The sequence below is a fragment of the Helianthus annuus genome, chromosome 9 (assembly GCF_002127325.2).
Source record: "Helianthus annuus cultivar XRQ/B chromosome 9, HanXRQr2.0-SUNRISE, whole genome shotgun sequence".
In the NCBI taxonomy this organism is placed as follows: domain Eukaryota; kingdom Viridiplantae; phylum Streptophyta; class Magnoliopsida; order Asterales; family Asteraceae; genus Helianthus; species Helianthus annuus.
In genome coordinates, this window is record NC_035441.2 from 162,035,241 (window position 1) to 162,056,561 (window position 21,321).

Here is a 21,321-nt window from a genome sequence, read left to right on the forward strand (position 1 = left end):
TCGATTTTCGCTCTCGCCAAAGTCTCGATTTCCCAATCGATTAAGGACGTGTAGTAACTGGAAGGGTTAGGTACCGGTAGTCGGGACGTCCTGTCTAGGCTTGGCATTCGTATAAATCCATTAAGGACCCGTTGCCTACCTGGGGACCATCGATGAGAGTACTAATACCTATTAGGCCAAAGCACGTTTCCTTAATTCGAAAAGGACTTCGATTTACTTTGGAATAGTCTTATGTTACGTTCCGTGACAATCCAATTTTTATGATGAATCTCTTTTATGCTATCTCAATTTTTATGTGTTTTACATTTGTACGATATATCATTTCAATTTAATACATGCATACTAATATGTTATACTGGATTCGTGATTACTGGGTTATTCTTATGTGATAAACTTGTCTTTTAACCCACACCTTAACATGTATAGCACTATGCGTAGTGCTATAGGAGTAGCGCCCGCCCGTATTCTAGTGGTCATGTTAAATTAACAACATTACACCCTCTTCGTTGTGACGATGTTGGGTAGTCAACTTTGCGGTACACGATGGGTTGACCTGTTTATTCACATGCCAGTGATACGTTAATCTTGTTAACTAAGTATGTGATGTGGATTGTTCTAAATTTTTATGCTAATACTCATATTCCCAAAAATGGAAGCTTTTCATCAAGATAGGAGTGATTTCCTTACCTTAACGATTAGCTCCACTCACTTTTCAACTTCACCAATGAGCTAGGGGTGATTTCCTTACCTCAGAGGTAGTTACCAACTTTTATTCGTTCTCAATGAAACTTTATATTTGAACGCTACTTTCAATTCAAGCTTGGAGACACGTTACACATTATCTTGCAATCTAAAGCAATTAATAATATTTTCTCGTGAACAAACTAAATTTATGATGCTTTGATGCTTTCATTTTACATGCTACACTACGTGAAATTCATAAGTATGCTACGTGAAACTATTTGAAACATTATATGCTATGTGAGACTATTTGAAACATTATATGCCATTTTACGCATTCATTAAAACATTTTATCTAAACAAAACATTATAATCAAAGTTTCATCTATTCTCACATTTGAATCTTTAGAAATCTTACTCTTAGATTTCGAGGACGAAATCCCCTAAAGTAGGGGAGACTGTAACATCCGTCAAAAACGGATATCCGAAACCCGACCCGTTCCCAAAAAAAGAAAATAATAATAAAAGAATTCTATAAACTCGATTATTTCAAAAGCCTAAATTAAAGTATTGCACATGATTATTATTAATTACATTTAATTAATTGTTAAAAAAAAGAGTTATAGAATTTATTTTATCATTTATAATTAGTATAACTTTAATAATAATAAACGTTTATTTTCCATTTCTATGTAAAAAAAAAAATTCAATATATATTCACCAATTATTATGAAGGAAAATTCTAACAAAAAAAAGGATATATTCTATTGGTTAAGTCAACATGCCATCTTGTCCATACTTTACAAAATTTGCCGCCCAAAGCGAATGACAGCAACAACCTTTGACTTTCTTTTTTCATGATCGGTATAATTTCGGAGATCATAATCAGCCGGAAATCATTCATTTAATGGGCGATTACCATTCTTACGAATCAATCATGATTCGTTTCCGTAATTACGTGACCATAGAACCGGCCTATATATACCTGGTCGTTCCTGAAGAATACACACCACTCTTCCAACTCGAAACTACACCTCACCCTCTGTTCCTCTGCAATTAGCCGGTACATTCGCCGGAGATTGGAGCCCACCGGAGACGTCGCCGGAGCAAACGACATATAGCGGAGAAGACGACCGGAACAACCGCACGCTGCCGGAGGCTAAACCACAACCGTCGGAGCTCGGAGAAAACGCACCCGAGATCACCGGGACTGGCTCGCGTTGTGCTCGGTATACCTTTTTTTTCGCTACCCTTTTTATTTATCTCTAAATTCCTGTTATAATACAATCACTTCTGTTGTATAATCATTTATATGAGTAGTAAGCTTGTAAACTCCCACAACAGTACATGTATACTTTTATAAGTAGGAAGATGAACCATAAATGGAGAGCTTAAATGAATTAAAATTCATAATCTAAATGGTTTAGTGCACACTGACGTACACGAGTTCGAATCCGGCCGAACCTATTTTTGTTGTTTTAATTTTAAAGTCATTTTTCTGATATAATTTAACACTTTTAAAGGTAACGAAAATTTACTAATTTTGTTTTTGGATCATTTTTTTCTGTTATATTCAATACCTATAAAACCTAATGATAAAGGGTACCAAGGATTATGAACGTGTAGACGAACTGGAGTTCGCGGGTTTGAACCCGGCCACCGGTATCGTCTTTCAAAGTTTTTTTTTTTATTATTTCTTTCTTAATTACAACATATGAAATGTAACTTTATGTTATTTTTAAAAGAAGACAAAATTATATATATAATAAAACATGTTTTTCATGTTAACCAAATTTTAATCAACTATTAATTAAGTCATAATATTAGCATATAACTAGTTCAAGTATTTTATTTAATTAGTACATTTTCTTTTTCAATCTTGATCCTAGGGTAATCTTGATCGTTCTTTTGGTTTTTCCCAATCTCTACTCGTACGTTCTTACAAGAATCGCAACGCAATCAATGTGAGTATACTCGATCCCATTTTCGTTTTAAACACATTTGGGTGCAACATGTATTCCATATTCAAATTACACAACACTTAAGTCTTGTTTTTAATCACACTCTATCCACATTTAAACATGAAACAATTTGATGCTTGTTAATCTCTTATGCTATGCAAGTTGAACGTGTTAATCTCAATGCCCTTGAGTCTTGGGGTATTGCGATGTTGAACGATATTTGAACGATATTTGAACGATGTTGAACGATGTTGAACGATGTTGAACGATGTTGAACGATGTTGAACGATATTGAATGGCAAAGTAGTAACATGTATCATTTTATTCATGTTGGATATGAGCACATTTAAACATTTTATTCTACTATGCTATGTATCAAACTTGTATACTCGCCAACGTTTTTGTTGATTGCACTTTAATACATGTTGCAGGTTGATAGATGAAGAATTTAAGAATCAAGTTAGGGTGGACTAGAAACTCACCTAGAAAATAAACTGTGGTTGAAAGATGATTTATGTTTTAATCATGTTGAGACAATGTATTGTTCTTTAGTTTTAATAAAATGATTTAATCTATATTGTCACAATTAGTGTTATGTTGTTTTGAGCAATTTGTTCGTCTCATCCCGATGTTTCCGCCATCGGTTGGGGTGTGACATCTAGTTGATTACCAGTCACCTGGACTTTCTTTGTTTGAGAATCCTAAATGTTATACGAAACAATAAGTTTACAATCCTTAACAAGTTTATGAACAGAGACCAAGTTAACACAGTAATCAAGAACAACAAAGACATCATACAAAATAACATTGTCACTTAATTTTATATCACCAATCTTAGTAACCAAAGCAGTTGTCTCATTAGGATGCTTAACCTTAATGTTATATTAAGTAACATCCATTTGATTAATAAGATCAGTATCAATCATAACCATGTGTTGATTTCCCTAGAATCCACTATCCACCCAATCTTTTTCCATTGTTAAGAAAGTTCGAAAAACAGGAAACATGTTTTAAATTATAGGTAGACATGTCAACAAAACTATTAAGACACACAAAGTTAATACACCTGCCAGCAAAACCACTGCATTGAGGATCACCTTTGGATTTATCATTCTCAAGACTAAGCAACTGAGCAATATGTTCATTTGTCAGAGAACTCACAGTAGAAGCATGGGTAGTATCAAAACTTTCGATAACAGAATTATTGCTAACCCTACTACCCTTATTCCTATTATTTTTATACTTTATCCAAGGAGGATAGCCAATACGTTCAAAACACTTCTCAATAGTATGATCAGTCTTATTGTAGTGAGAACATTTTAGATTAGGGCTAGGAATTCTAACATTCTTCTTCTTTGAATCAAAAGACTTATTAGTTTTAACAACAAAACCAACAACATTATTAGGAATTTTTTTTTTTAGAAAAATTATTAGCATTTCGATGAGACTCTTCCCTTGAAATAACGTAAAAAGCTTCCTTCATAGAAGGAAGATTTTTCCTAGTTAACAACAAAGTTCTCACTGACTGACTGATAAGTACTGTCAAGACCCATTAAGTACTGCATCAACTTGATAAGATGATTAAATCACTGAACTGTTTTGATGCATCACAAGTATCTGATCTAATTGTTTCCACATACAGTTCAGCTTATGATAATATTCAGAGACAGGCATACCATTTTGAGTAAATGAATTAATCTTTTGATACAAATTAAACATCACATACCCATCAACTTATCATAAGTCTCTTTCAACTCTTCCAATACATCAGAAGCTAAGCTAACTTGGAATACACATGACCTAAATATAAATCCCCCGGACACATAATTCAAGATCTAACATAATACCCATCAACAAAACCAATTTTGTTTTTAACTTTTAAAGCAAGGTTCATAGCGTTAGCCCAAACAATATAGGAAACAATGCCTTTCATTTTTATATTAACAATGGTCAAATTTGTAGAATCATAGGATGTAGAAATAACAGATCACCAACATCAATTTTACTAACAAGAGTATCACTAGCAGAGACCCCAAAAGTATCACCACTTTTATCACCCGTAGCAAGTAAACAGGAGATAGAAAAGAATGCTCAGAAAATAACACAAGAATATAAACATAATCACACACAAGGAAAAGCCAAGACAAAGAGTCCAATCAGAGATTTGTTACTCAAGGGTGCCTTCGCAGACTATGCGAAGGGAGCCTCTTAGATCTAGACACACAACAAAGATAAGTGGGAAAGCAAACAAAAACAACCAAATAAAACCACAGAAGATGCAAACAGGAATACAATATATGCAGCAAAGTGAACACAGAATATGCACCCGAGTGGACCCTCTCTGTTTCCCAAATAAAACTCACCCATTGGTTTGACTAGCCCAAATTATTCAACAGAGAACAATAATCCAGTCGGCACAGATTCACCGACAAAGAATCAAATACAAGATTCAAATGAAAGAAACACTCAACCAACGCAAATCATCAACATGATGATCTGCTCTATCTCTGAATGATCACCAATACACTAAATCTCACAAGATAAGAAACCCTAAATTGCATATGAAGGTTCTAGAGAAAGATAGACAGAAAGAGAAAGAGACCAGAGAAGATATGATATGATATGAGTGAATGATCCTAAAGCTCCGATCTCTCTCATATATAAAAACGGGTCTGACCTAAGGCCAAGAGAAGAAGCCCACATTTATCAGCAACACTTTAGCCCATCTTCAAAAGAAAAGCTCAATGCAGAAGTCAAAAGCTCAATATGTATGGAACAATAAAAGAATTATAATAAAAATATAAAAGAAAATATTGAATTTCCGCTTTATAGTTTTGCAAGTTTTGAGCTTCCTCACAAATCACTGTTCAATCTTACTCTTGTCTTATTGGTTTATTGAATTTTACTTTTATTTGATTGGCTTACACAAGAAGCAGCACATGATATCCACCTTATATCTCTCTCACTCTCAAATTTTACTTTTGTTTGATTGGTTTTCACAACATGCAACACATGATATCCACCTTATCTCTCTCTCTCTCTCTCTCTCTCTCTCTCTCTCTCTCTCTGAACATACATGACCATTCTCCACCGTTTTCTTTGCACTAGCGGCTTCCGCACCCACCCATTCTCTGACATCGACAACCGCCACAACCGAAAATATTGACATCGTCGTCGGCTACAAGATTGGTGACCACCGTTGTTGCTAAGGAGGTGGGAGGAAGTAAAGGCGTTTTTTAGAGAGAGAAAGTAGAAGTTAGGGTTTTTGGAGAGAGAGAGTGATCGTGGTCGTGGTCGTGATGTAGCAGATGGTTGTCGTGGTGGCTGCGGTGGTCGTCGGTTGATGGTTGTTGGAGGCGGTGGGGTTGGGTTTCTTAAAGAGAGAAAATAAAATGTAAGATGGTGCCTATCGGAGTCGCTGTCGGAATCATTGGCAAGGCCGGCGGTTTCTATTTGGCGGTGTTTTGATAGTGGCAATTAGGTTATGGTGGTTGTTGTTTAGTGGTTGTGGTGGTGGTGTTGTGGTGTTATGGCAGAGAGAGACAGAGAGAAGAGATGTGTAAGAGAGAGATCATGGAAAGGGTATGTAAGAGATGGAAATGATTTTGGACAATCTGCACATTGTTTCTTTCTACACATGGTTTCAGGAATACTAATATACTATTGTGATATATGTCTATTCAAGTTAAGTGTATTTCTCCTTTAAATATCATTTTGACATAATTAAGTTAACTTAAATTACAATTATAAATATATAGAAATTATAATACACATAAAAATTAAGGACTAAAATTTGGATTTTTTAATCCTACCTATATTTTTGTTATTATTTGACATATTTTTACCACTTAAATTTTAAACCATCCAACCATATTAAATATTTGAAAATTTTTAGAAATCACCCTTAAAAACAATAATTATCATAATTCTTTCTTTTTATAATATTTTAACGAACATCACACACTATAAATAAGCAACAACTTTTAGCTTAGGGTGATTGTACCCTTGGCTTTGGGTGTGTTTAAAAAAAAGGATTTTGTCCACACATCTACCATCTTCCCCACATACAACCCTTCTTCCATCAAAAATATCATGTGTTCCCTGTCTCTCTGCATTCATTCCATCTTCCCATCTGAGTATTCTTTCGGAATCAGGTATTTTAGAGTGTCTTCCTGAATCCGTGGAGTTTAGGTTTTCCGGCCAATCGAGAATAAGAGAGAGAGAGAGGTGATAATTTACACGTACATGAAATGGCGGTAAGTGAAGGAATCAGGTGTAGATAGATATGAAGCAAGAAAACGATATGCCTTGAAATAATTTACAGAGCCATTTGACAATTGGTATCACATCTGGTGCATCTACTCCTAACAAAGTAAATCCTATTTAGAAATTAGGATCTTTAATTTCAAATTTGTACCAGTTTAATGATTTTGTCTAATTCTATCAAAGTTTGGCTTTCAGTGTTGAACTTATATGTACTCAATTATCATTGCTAATGTAAGTGTGTGGTGTATGCCTTTAGGTAAAACACCATGTAGATGAAGAAATTGTACATATCAGATTAGGGAGTTCAAGGTTGGGTTATTGTGTTTACATAATGAGCTCCTTTAATCATATTTTGATTTCAACTTACTTAATTGACATAAACAAAAAAATCATGTGTTTGATTTTGGTCAGGTTTCCAATAATTGTAGTCATCACCACTGTTAAGTCGAGAGGTACTAGGAAAGAAGCAAGCAACCTAGCATCTCAAATAATTGTAGCAAGCTAACATACAAGTAAAGGAAAGTCACACCTGAAATTTGAAAATAAGCAACAGAGAGGAGAGAATTAATTGAAACAAGTAATTATTCATCAAGGTCTAAGCAGTCACAACAAAGGATTCGATCATCATTAGGCAACAAGAAAAAGAACCAAACAAAAATGCGGTTGGTGAAGTGAAAGGAGTGGCGGATAAGCACAAAAGAACAGTTGTGATGGCTCGCCAAGCTAAAGCCTTTATCACTCTTTCGGGTATAGTTTCTATTGTTTCATAAAGATTCAAAATCTTGAAAATAAATTATATTCCTTTGGTATTTAAATATTTGGCGTCTCAGACCAGATTGCCAGCTATTTAAATATTTGGATTTGGACTTTTTTTATATCAGATGAGAATTTCTTAGTTATTAAATAAAAGTAGTTTGTGTAAAGTGTTGGTATCTTGAAGCAAAAGTTTCCAAACATACTTAGTTATTTCGTTTTAACTACTTCGCCTGTTGCTTTGGGAATCTTTGTTTTTCGGTTGGTCTTATAAATGGGGTTTCATTGCATATCGTCTCCTCAGCCCAATAAAAATGTTCTCCTAATGCCCTCCCTGATCGTCAACTTTAAGGTCAAGTTTTTTCCTTGGTATTCTCTATGTGTGCATAGTTTGTTTGTTTGTTTGTTTTTTAGTGTAGTGGTGGCAAAATGGGGGTCTCAAGCGGATGGGGTAAATGGGTCGAAACAGGTAACTTCTATGCTAGCCAAAACCTTTTTATAGTTCGAGAAGCCGGGGGAGCTATTAGGTTGGGTTAAACCAAGACACCTTTTGTCTCAACTTTTTTATAGTCATAGTTTAATTTCACTAATATAATTTTATTGAATAGAACTATTTAGGATTGTTCTTAAAATTCAGACCTTATGTGACTTTCGACTCGCTTGACAAGTTCATCTTGTTTCCTTATGACCTATACTCATTACTATATTAGGCGTTAGAGATTAAACATTACCAAAATCACCCATTGATGTGCAAACCTAATGTATGACGCCCAGAGTTCTACTACATGGATATAACAAAATGATTTGCATTGTAGGCATTATTTTAATCAGTAATTAAGGCTTTAATGATGATGATGCTTTAAGTTGATTTGTATTAAAGTTTGAGATTATACATCTTAAATTTGATTGAAAGTAATGGAATGTTTGCAATTTTACTAATCAAGTATGAAGATGTTTTTAGGGAAAGTTGGACAAGTGCCTAGGTAGTTGTGAGAGGGAAATGGCTACCAGTTTTAGTGAGGAGATCGAGGTTAGCAAATCGTTAGAAGGCTTGTCAAACCAACACCGGTCTGGGAGTGGTCATCTTATGCTAACATGTTATCATATTACCTTCTTTTTGTAAATGCAATTTGTACCTTTTCTCTTACAACGCTTGACTCAGATGTTTATATTTAGGGTTTACTCTTTTGGTGCTCTAGCGAGTGCCGATGTTGTAACGAATGAAACAAAACCGAACTGTCTTTTTGGCTTTTATGAAATGTGAATGTGAACCGGCCGCAACGCGGCGGGTGTTACATCTAGTTATTTTGAATTTGGTGCTATTTGGAGATTCAAATATAAATATTTAGACGTAACTTATTTATATGTGTTGCAAATTGCTTATTCTTTTCGTCGTTTCTATGTCAATTTTACGTGGGTTTTCTTATCATGTGGACGTACTTATACTTTTCTACAATAATGTCTTACGCGTCGGTCTAAATTTTGCATGTTAATACTCCACAACGCACATGCTTGGTTCCACGTTTTTATGTCCATTTTTTGTTTGTTTTGACGGTCCCTCACAAAGCACAGGTCCTAAAAACTCGTTGTATATATTTTGAACAAATTATTATACTATCCAATGCCTCTTAATCTTATCTAATTACTAATTGTTAAGGTTGTGTGTGGGTCGGTTTGGTTTGGTTTTTACAATTAACCATAACCATAACCTCTAACTTCGGTTATGATTTTTATTACTTATAACCATAACTGAACTTCGGTTACGGTTTGATTTCGGTTAATTTCGGTTGTTAACCAAAAACTTTAACTAAAACTAGCTTTTTGGCAAAAGTTAAAATTATACGCTAATGGGCCTACAAAATAAAAATGAAACCCATTATGTTGGACTTAGTTTGAGCCTTTATTTACAAGAAAACAATTAACACTACACTTTTTGGATAAAATAGCATGTGAGAGCGCTTTTAATAGAGATGGTGAAATTTTCTACTTTCCCAACCTTCGCTGCACTAAAAATGATTCTCATTGATGAAATTGTGTAAAATCAACAGCTTAAATCTATTAATTATATGTTTAGAGGTTGTTTGTTTAGCTCCTAATAAGGCTCTTAATGGTTTAGATCTTTTACTGGTTCAGCATTTAATGATTCAGACTGTTTGTTTTGCAAGCAGATGTCTGAATAGTTTAGACATTTATCTCTGAATGGTTAAGCATTATACCAAGTCTGAATGATTAAAACATATAACATAATCTGAATTGGTCAGACATTTACCTTGGAATGGTTAAGCATTATACTAGCTCTTAATGATTCAGACCTCTTACTAATTCAGCAGTTAATGGTTCAGACCTCTCTAGACCTCTCTTACTAGTTCAACACTTAACCATTCATAAGTTACTAAACAACCCTTAGTGTTATACAAAAGATTCATATGATTATATCACCTTAGTTCTTCATTAAAATAAATGACATCTACTACAATATCATTTTGTGATCATGTTAATAAAAAACTTTCACATGGTGATTGTAAAACATAAATTCAATATATAGAATTATAAACTAAACATAACAAGTTCGGTTCGGTTTCGGTTATATCGGTAACCAAACTTCATACCGTAACCATAACCGATTGGTCGGTTAACCAAATCTTCATAATCATAATCACCAGTTATGTTGGTTATTAGTTATTGGTTAAAATCGATTCGGTTATATTGGTTATGGTTAGATTATTGATTAATTTGCCCACCCTTACTAATTGATGATGTAATAAAAATAATAACAATCGGAATTTTCGAAGCAACATGACTAACTAAAGTTAATTTGTTTTTTTACGGACTATCTAGAAAGAATACGAAACCCAGAACTTACAATATACAACTTCGTGTCGTGTGAAGCAATCCCATTCGTATCTATCTATTTTATTAATTGATTTAAGAAATAATATAAAAATACGATTAGCAGGAAGCATGTGATTGAATAATCCAAATGTAAAATCATAATAATTAAACGATTAGCAGGAAACATGTGACTGAATAATCCAAATGTAAAACCATAATAGTTAAACATATCTTCAATATACATATCAAAAGATATGGTTGGTGCCGGTTGCATTATAGTTTAGTGGCATTTTAAGGGTGAGATAAGACTTAAAGACCATTAGGTTTTGGGTTCGATTCTTACAAATGGGTTTTTCTCAGATTTATTAGGTTTCCTCCTAAATTGGGGTATAGACATTATAGCCTAGTAAAGATTGATATGATCAGGTGGTTCCGTTAGTGACACGATTATATTCCAGTTTTTTCCGTTAGTGATCCAATTTGTCATTCAAAAAAAAGATACAGTCGGTATCAACAACGCCTTGAGTCATGTAACACTGACATTGTTTGATTGGCAATATTTTTATTTATTCGTATCATTGTATATGTATAAGTGCATTGAGACGGATTTTAAACGAAGATTAAGGCATGGTCCAGACAGCTTGTTTAATAAATATATTTTATGAAAAAGTTGTAGCGACAATAGTGTACGTGACCTCTACAGGTCGACACTACTAGCGTCGACAATTCTAAGAACCTATATCCTAACTAACCTAAGACCTATTAGGTCAAAAACATGTCATAGCTATAGATTTTAATTCCCCCCCCCCCCACACACACACACACAAAACACTCTAGTTTTTTGTTTTGCTTTCTTCGTGTTTCTTTTTTTTTACTTTATACTTTTAATTAGTAGGTATCAACCCGCGCTTCGCGACAGATTGAGCATTCAAGCAGCTCTACTTTTGCACATCAAAACGTAAGCATGCATGTTGCAACGAATGCACAAAACCGTGACAAAAGTTAACGACGTCGAAACGTTATCGAATGCCACACATTGTTAAACATATGTAACTTTATATACAAGAAAAACGAAACCTTGACGTTGTTGATAACATTTGAAACATTGACATTGTTGATAACATTTGAGACCTTATATACAAAATTAAACAAATCCGTAGCCAACTTGTACGTTAGACTATTAAAAAAATTAATGTAGGTACGTTGATAAAAATTATCACATAGCAACGAAGAAAACAACTAAACGAAGCAGCAAAAAGACTGGACAAAGACTCGACACTGAATTTAACGTCTTTAAGTTTATTTTGTTAGAATGGTTAAGTAATTACATAATTAGTCAAGAGTGAAATGTTTTTAAAAACATTGTAACTTAAATAAACTTTTCCGGAAATTAAGAGACACTTTATGTGTTTAGATATTTTAAAATCTCAATTAAATAAGTTTTAAAATTCTGCATTATATTTTAAAGTTAATCAAAAGTATGAGATAAAATTGAGTATGAAATAAAATGATATACAATAAATTTGAATTATGGAGTTAGTTTTGTGAAACAAAATAATTTACGATAAATTTGAATTGGATTTAATCAAAACAAAATAGTATCAGTTGGGTTCGCATCCACGGTAACTAACAACTTATTAGGGTAAGCCTCTGGATTTATATACGATACGAAACTGATTAACAAGAAATTCGTTGGTTTAGGTTTAGTATAAACGAGATTAATCACTTTTGAGTCGAACATATGATCACATTTAGCAGTTTTTAGATTAAAAAAATAATAAAAATATAATATTACCGTGATTATTTTATTAATCTGATTCCACTAAACTAAAAAAAAAAAAATTAGTGTATCATATGATTCACGTATGGTTTGCTTACATATCTCTTGATAGCTAAAGAAAATTATGTAATGACATTACATAACAAAAATTCAATACACATTATATATTATTGGATTCTGATCAAACAAGCAGTGAGCTGAGTGGCATGAATTAAACAAATTGAGTTTCATAACTCAAAAACTCATCATTACTTCTTGTTCCCAGATCTTTTGATATTAACAAAGAACCCTAACAGATCCTGCTTGTACGGCAGAAACGATTTCATCTTATCGCCTTTCTGTTCCGCTCGTTTCTGCACATAAAACACTTCATGAAACGACGCAGTCTTAGGTTTTCCAGCGACTCGTCTGTCTTTCGAGGCGTCGGCTTTCTTAGACCGCAAAAATAACGATGATTCCTCCCCTTTGCACTTGCTCCGACCGGGTGAATTCAAGATTCTCCACCTTCTTGATGATCCATGAGATCCAGTAGAACTGCTCTTCTTACACTTTTCAAAACCCGACCACATACAAAACATTCCAGAACGTATAGAATCACATTCATTTTCATCCGCTTCCGAATACGAGAAAGACGAGGACGGGTAGGATTCCTGTTCGTTAACAGAAGACTTATGTAACTGAACACTAACTGGAGAAGCTGCATCATCGGTTTCTTCAACCGCACTGTTTTCAATGGAAAAAATGAAACCAAAATCGTCTATCTGTTTACCGGAAACTTGTTCGTCCGGAGAGAATTCAAACTCATCTTCATCAACATCACTAAATTCATAGAACTGAGGTGCCTGTTCTTGCTTCAATTCGCAGATAACTTTAGCAGCTGCTGAAGCAGTCGAATTACCATCTGAAAAGTAGCAACTGAAGCTAAGACAAAACCCTAAATCGTCGGTTTCACCTTGAAGTTGCATTGTGTTTAAATATTTGAAAGATATAGAAATGTGTATGTGAAATTGAGGGTTATTTAGTAGAAGCTGGTATTTATATAGTAGTTTACTGGCCGTGTGAAAATAGATAGTGGAACCCACACGTGGCGTTTTGACCACTTCGAACGTAATCGTCTTCTACGTCATTTCGTTTGCATGAATCATGGATAATTAATTTCTCCATTGTCTCAGCTGTTATCCGTTTGTGATATAATAGTTTATATATTGAAATCGAAGCATAGTGGAATAAGCTAGGGAGAAATAGTTTCTAGAAATGATGGGAAGTTTATATATATATATATATATATATATATATATATATATATATATATAGTGTGAGGTTCATTGGGGAACACTTAAAAAGTGGGGAACAGCGGGGAACCGACTCAAACGAACTCCGATTGGACTCATTTCAGTTGCGTTGGAACCGGCTCGTCGAACCCTAACTAGGATCTTTTAACCATGAACCCTAAATCATAACCCCTAAACCCTAAATATATTAGGGTTTGGCTTTTAGGGTTTTTCTTTAGGGTTTAGCTTTAGGGTTTAGCTTTAGGGTTTAGATTTAGTGTTTAGAGTTTAGCTTTAGGGTTTAGGGTTTAGCTTTAGGGTTTAGCTTTAAGGTTTAGCTTAGGGTTTAGCCTTTAGGGTTTAGTTTTTAGGGTTTATAGTTTAGATTGTACGGTTTATCTTAGGTTTTAGCCTTATTTTTTAGCTTTAGGGTTTAGAGTTTAGGAGTTAGGATTTAGGGTTTAGGGTTAAAAGATCTTAGTTAGTGTTCGACGAGCCGGTTCCAACGCCGCTGGAATGAGTCCAATCTGAGTTCGTTTGAGCCGGTTCCCCGCTGTTCCCCAATTTTTAAGTGTTCCCCAATGAACCTTCCCCTATATATATATATATATATATATATATCGTAAGAGGGTGAACAATGAGTACAATCCATATCAGTGGCGGACCCAGAAATTATTTGCTAGAGGTGCGGATGAGGTGTTCAATAATATTTTTAAGGGGTGCGGTCGGATTTTTTGCCTAAAATATACACTAATTTTTTTTTTCAAGGGGTGCGGCCGCCCACCCTGGCCAAAGGCTAGGTCCGCCCATGATCCATATAATTTGTAAAATCTTGATACCAAACCATAATATGATATTACGAGTGACGGAGCTTGAACGAAAATTTGGTCGAGGCCGGACTCTCAAAATCTAAATCGATAGAGCGCGGGCTCTGAAAATCCAATATACACTAAAAAAATTTCGAAAATTTTCAGTGTGAAATTAACTATACGAGCAAAAAATTGGAGGGGGTCAGGGCACCCTCGGGCCACCATTAACCTCAGCCCTCGACATTACAATAACGATCATCTGTATAATTAATTCTAGTTGTTAAATCATTTTAATAATGATCATCTGTATAATTAATTCTAGTTGTTAAATCATTTTCAATCATTTTATATAGTTTAAAATATCTTAAAATTAAATGGAGTATATCATCCATTTTCTTCCTGGAAAAGACATAATTAAGTTTGTTATGTATTGAAAAATCAATGTAACAACGAAATTGTTTATTATTATTATTATTATTATTATTATTATTATTATTATTATTATTATTATTATTATTATTATTATTATTATTATTATTATTATTATTATTATTATTATTATTATTATTATTATTATTACTTTTTACAGTAGATTCCTTAACCATTTGTTAAATAAAAAAAATAAACAACGAGTAAAACATATTGAAGACAACCAATAATCACTACAAGAAATTACCACTTTTAGCGGCGACACTTTTAGCGGCGACATCTAAAATGTCGCCGCTAAAAGTCTTGATCCGGGACAAGGCATTTGCAATTGATCTGGGCCGTTCTTTGCTTAACTAATCCAAGGGCTAGGGTTTATCCTGAATAAAACATGTGTAAAACGGCTCAAATCATGTTTTAGCGGCATTTTTCCCTCTTCCCTCCAAGATGAAATCTTCACAGACCGCCGGAGCACAAGCTTGAGTCTGTCGGAGTGCCGCACCGCCTTCACTCTGCCGTAGCACCTCCATCTCGCCTGATTCTCCGACGCCCTTCGAAAACGGTACGAATATTACAAATTGCTTTGTAATTTCAGTTGTTATGTTAGTAATTTGAATAGATCTGTTATTGATTTCATGATGTTTGACTGTATTTTAGTCAAATACAAGTATGGTTAGGGTTGCAGGTCTTGGTGCGGGTTGGGTTGGGCTTTCTTTTCAGAACACAATGGTTGGGTTAGGCTATTTATACATGGCAGTATATGTATTTGCAGTAGGTACCTAAGAGAAGTTTATATTAGGAGAAGTAGAGGTGTACAAATGGGGTTTTGGCTCAAACTGGTTCAGTTGAAACCTTGTGGGGTTAGCTCAAAGAAAAAGTCAAACCCGGTTTTTGGTGAAATAGGTTCGGGTTCTGACCTGGTTTTTTTGGGGAAAGGCTCGGGTTTGACCGGTTTGAAATCGGGTACTGGTTTGTTTGGATTTGACCGGCTTGAAATTGGGTAATGTTTTTTACCGAATCTGCGTGAAAACATAATGTTCATTTGATTTTTTGACATATAATAAAGAAGACAGTAATGAAATTGGGTAATGTTTCGACCAGTTTGTTTTGTTTTCATTTTTTCAACCTTTCATACTCATAGTCAATTAACCCGAACAAAAGCGATACTTTTTGAAACGTTTTTTTTTACCCAGCTCATTTTCACTCAGACCTGTTCCAAACCTAGTGTGATCCAATTCCATTTAACATGACATCCAACCCAACCCGACTTGGCTAGGCAGCTAAAGGATTTGGCGGCGACAAGTACTATTAGCGGCGACATGTCAAGCATTAGCGACGGTTTACTAGCGGCGACTCATTAGCGGCGACAAGTCGCCGCTACTACTTTTAGCGGCGACAAATGGTAGTATTAACGGCGACAAAGGTCGCCGCTATTGCCAGAATTCTTTGTAGTGAATAAATCTAATCAAAGGTTTCATTGTTAAAACTTAAACATTCAAATAAAGGTCTGATATGTATTATCTTGATGCAATTTGTTTCCTTAATGTTAAAGTATATTCTTAGTCAAGACATAAATACTAAAAGTTTTGCTAGCTAGCTTGTGATTTCTCATGTATATGTTAACTGTTAACTATAAAATTATATATACTCACAACTAAATTATGGGTGTGCCTATTGGCACACTAAAGTGCCTATTGGTACCCCAAACACTAGCAAAATTAGGGTTTATCTACGCAGCGTATTGGTCAATACGCATCGTATAGGGTTAACCCTCTACGCTGCGTATTGACCAATACGCTGCGTAGATAAACCATGGATCTCAGTGCCTGATAACCAATCATTGCACATAAAACAAGGTCATATACGCTGCGTATAGGTCTATACGCAGCGTATATAAACCATTAGATTTTTTTGGTCATTTTGGTAGGTTTGAGAGATCATTTTTTCACAAAGTTTAAATACGCTGCGTATTGACCTCTAAGCAGCGTATATAAAGGTCTGAAAATGTCTTTTATACCCTTGTGTTGAGGCTATACGAAGCCAAATACAAGGGTAGTTGTGTCATTTTTGTCTCATACGCTGCGTAGGGACCTCTAAGAAGCGGATATAAAGCTCCATTTTTGTATTTTTTTTATTATGTATTCCTTTGTTTATTTATAAAAAAAAAGAAAATTATTTATAAAAAACAATATTATTGGTAAATAATACAAATATATTGTTTTGTTATCATTTAAATTAAATTATCGTATTCCTTTGTTTATTTATAAAAAAAGAAAATTATTTATAAAAAAACAATATTATTCGTAAATAATACAAATATATTATATTGTTATCGTTTAAATTAAATTATCTTATCGTATTGCATCGTATCGTAACGTATTGTATTGCATCATATCATATCGTATAGTGTATAGTATATAAGTCTCGTATAGAGGCCTATACAGGTGTTATTGTATAGTATAATATAGTATAGTATAGTATAGTATCGTATCGTATCGTATCGTATAGTGTAGTATAAGTCTCGTATAGGTTTCCTATAGGTCTTGTATATGCATATAGGATTAGACGGGACCTAAACCACACCTATACGATACGATATCACACTTATAGGCTTATACGAGGTTAATACGTGACCTAAACCACACCTATACGATACGATATCACACTTATAGGCTTATACGAGGTCAATACGTGACCTATACGATACGATATCACACTTATAGGCTTATACGAGGTCAATACGTGACCTATACTACGTTATACGATACGATATCACAATTATAGGCTTATACGAGGTCAATACGTGACCTATACTACCCCTATACGATACGATATCACACTTATAGGCTTATACGAGGTCAATACGTGACCTATACGACACTATACGATACGATATCACACTTATAGGCTTATACGAGGTCAATACGTGACCTATACTACGTTATACGATACGATATCACACTTATAGGCTTATACGAGGTCAATACGTGACCTATACTACACCTATACGATACGATATCACACTTATAGGCTTATACGAGGTCAATACGTGACCTATACGACGCTATACGATACGATATCACACTTATAGGCTTATACGAAGTCAATACGTGACATATACTACGTTATACGACACAATATCACACTTATAGGCTTATACGACGTCAATACGTGACCTATACTACACCTATACGACACGATATCTCACTTATAGGCTTATACGAGGTCAATACGGGACCTAAACCACACCTATACGATACGATATCACACTTATAGGCTTATACGAGGTCAATACGGGACCTAATATTTGTATTATTTTTAATTCTTATAATTCATAATATTTGTATTATTTTTAATAATATTGTTTTTTTATAAATAAACATGGAAATACCCCAAAATACACACAATTAATTTACTTTTTTTTTAAAATAAACAAAGGAATACACAATAAAAAAATACAAAAATGGAGCTTTATATACGCTCCTTAGAGGTCCCTACGCAACGTATGAGACAAAAATGACACAACTGCCCTTGTATTTGGCTTCGTATAGCCTCAACACAACGGTATAAAAGACATTTTCAGACCTTTATATACGCTCCTTAGAGGTCTATACGCAGCGTATTTAAACTTTGTGAAAAATGATCCCTCAAACCTACCAAAATGACTCAAAAATCTAATGGTTTATATACGTTGCGTATAGACCTATACGCAGCGTATATAACCCTTGTAATGATTGCTAATAAGGCTCTGAAATCCATGGTTTATATACGTTGAGTATAGCTCTATACGCAGCGTATAGAGGTAACCCTATACGCTGCGTATAGGTCAATACGCAGCGTAGGTAAACCCTAAGTGTGCAGATAGGCAAACTGGGTGTGCAGATATAGTTAGGGCCCTAAATTATAAATACTTGTTTTGTCAATTCGTAGAGTAGGTTATCCCATGACATGTAATGGATACCCGATTATTGTCCACCACCCACAATAGCAGGTAATATTTGCATACGATGGGATTCATTTTGAGGCAAGTAAGAAAACCGTAGAACATTTTGTCTTTGTTTGATCAACCTAATGACAAAAGAAACATCAAATTAAATGTGTAAAGCATTCATCATCATATGGCATAAAAACACCATAGTTTATAAAAAAAATAATGTTTAAAGGTAATAATAGTTCATATCTTCATAGTGATGAATATATGAAAACCCACAAGTAAAAAAATCCATTAAAAGAAGTAATTTATAGTTTTGTGGACCATCAAAATATTGATATGTACACAGCTCTACTTTAGTGGGGATGTAAATGTATTTGATTAAGGTTACACATGTGAATTACTGGTGTATGAACAACAGATTCTGTCAAGTCCATTTTGCTACCACTTTTACTCCAAGTCTTGAATCACGGTAGGCTAGTGGTCCTAGTCCTGACGGTGTTTTAAATGGTAAATGCGTGAAACTATATAAAAAACTTTCAAATGGACTTGTTGAATCTATAAAAAATCACCAATAAAGATTAGACAATTCGAGCATCTACTCACTTGTCAAACAAAGAAGACTATCAGCTGAAAGCTCTTGAATGCCATGATTAGGTGCTTCCGGATAGCAGCGATTTGAAAAACCCGAAACCAATTTGTAGTCTTATTTTAATTTTGAATAGCATAACTTGGAAGCCCCGACGCCATCTAATGACCCGTAGCACTTTGAGGAGACCTCAAACTGGTGATAACCTGTTACTCGTATGTAAAATCATAAGAACTGAACCCTAAACGAATGTTAAGATGGAGTCATATAAAATCAAACCCTAAATCATATAAAAACCGAACCCTAAACGAATGTTTAATAAGAAATCAAACCCTAGATCATATGAAAATCGAACCCTAAACAAATGTTTCATATAAAATCATACGGAATTGAACCCTAAATCATATGAAATACATAATTCAAACCCTAAAACTCACCTTGAAGATACGGAATTGTAGACCCTAAGGATTATTGATCAATTTCAATAAGATGAAGAGGATATGATGCGGTGTAATGTTAGGGTTTGAAGGATGGATATAGGTGAAGAATAAAAAAAGCAAGGGAGAGGTGATCAATAATAAAATGGGTCGAACATGTACCCATATAACTTAGAAGAATGAGCGGGAAACGAAAAATGATGCTCTAAGAAGTCGACACGTGTCCATAAGATGGTTTCTTTTATGGGGTAGAGGTGGTCATCACTCATCACTCACTCACAACTTCCAATCAAGTTCCGTCATGTCATCAATCCTTTTTCTATCACTAGTGATGGATTTTAGTGGAAATGCCCATCACTTGTGATGGAATTCCATCACTCACAACCTATTTTTTTAAATTACAAATTAACAATAAAAACACCAAAATTATAAATTATAAATTTCATCTAAGACGTCTTCCAACCCCCCTTTTCACATATCTCGCGTTTGCGTTGAAGTACGATCGACTTAAATGGTTCGTCGAGATTGTTGTGCGGTTGTAACAAGACGTTTAAATCACTATTTTTTTTCGTTTTCGGTCTAGTGTCGAATATATGCCTCCTCATGTTTAAGTTTTAATAAATAATTGAACAGTTATATACAAAAAAAAAGAGTAAACTTCGGTTTTGCTCCCTGTGGTTTGGTCACTTTAACGGTTTTGCCCCAAACCTTTAAAAATAGCCATTTTACTCCCTGATGTTTGCTATGGTTTTTCCATTATGCTCCCTGCCAGTAACTCCATTAGAAATGTCTGTTAAATAGAAGGGTATTTTGGTAACTTGCCACATGAAAGTAAGGATATTTTGGTAATTTAGCTATAAAGATATTTTAATATTTTTTAATTTTTAATATATATATACAAACACATCACATACATACCAGTGTCAACACTTTTCAACTTTTCATCGAACCTACTCACTATCCATTCTACAAACTTCTAAACCTATCACCATCGAATCATGTTTCTTCCTTTCCTCAAATGTAACTGTAGACCCGCCTGATCTCTTGAAGGAACGGTACTCCGGCTGCCCGGCCCACCGAGTTTCCGGTTCAATCGCCAGGCACCACCATCCCCACGACCTCAACACCGCTAACAAGCACCACCACCACCACGGCCAGTCCACCCCACCCCACATCGACCACCGACCACCGCCAACAACCCACATCATTACATCTTCGTCTGAAACCATAACCCCCAAATTTTTATCAAACCCTAGTCATGGATGTGGAGGTTTCATATTAAAAAAAAAGGGCGATAATGGTGGATACAGACCTGTTCAACTGGATCTAGGGTTTCGAACCAAGGTTGAACCCTTGTTGTTAGAGACGACGTCTAGCCATTGTTGCAAAACCAAATATGAGCAAGACTGTGGTGGCGGCCAGATCTGAAACCTCTGGCGACCGTAGAGACGTTGAGAAAGAGAGTGGTGGTGGTGTTAGATGTAGAGAGACAGAGACGTTGATGGTGGCGGTAATGGTGGCGGTGGCGGCGGATTACGGTGGTGGTAAGAGTGTGTGTGTGAGAGAGAGGAAGAGAGAGAGAGAG

At 34.7% G+C, this 21,321-nt stretch overlaps 1 protein-coding gene and 2 long non-coding RNA genes across 4 annotated transcripts; 2 read left to right on the top strand and 1 right to left on the bottom strand.

Annotated features, from left to right (window-relative positions):
- The first annotated feature begins 1,596 nt into the window (after positions 1 to 1,596).
- On the top strand, positions 1,597 to 8,973 carry LOC110874863. 2 transcript variants are annotated; one of them, XR_004867705.1, is made up of 5 exons: positions 1,597 to 1,910; positions 2,571 to 2,645; positions 7,165 to 7,217; positions 7,320 to 7,655; positions 8,623 to 8,973. It is a non-coding gene; the product is annotated as an uncharacterized LOC110874863 (long non-coding RNA). The 2 variants fall into 2 exon arrangements; XR_002556280.2 differs by lacking the exons at positions 7,165 to 7,217; positions 7,320 to 7,655; positions 8,623 to 8,973 and adding an exon at positions 3,074 to 3,385.
- Positions 8,974 to 12,521: 3,548 nt separating this feature from the next.
- Positions 12,522 to 13,238, bottom strand: LOC110876637. The gene has a single exon (XM_022124800.1). It carries the CDS (start codon positions 13,236 to 13,238, stop codon positions 12,522 to 12,524), a length of 717 nt encoding a protein of 238 aa, XP_021980492.1.
- Positions 13,239 to 15,221: 1,983 nt separating this feature from the next.
- LOC118482204 lies at positions 15,222 to 16,362 on the top strand. The gene is made up of 2 exons (XR_004867706.1): positions 15,222 to 15,341; positions 15,973 to 16,362. It is a non-coding gene; the product is annotated as an uncharacterized LOC118482204 (long non-coding RNA).
- The last annotated feature ends 4,959 nt before the right edge of the window (positions 16,363 to 21,321 follow it).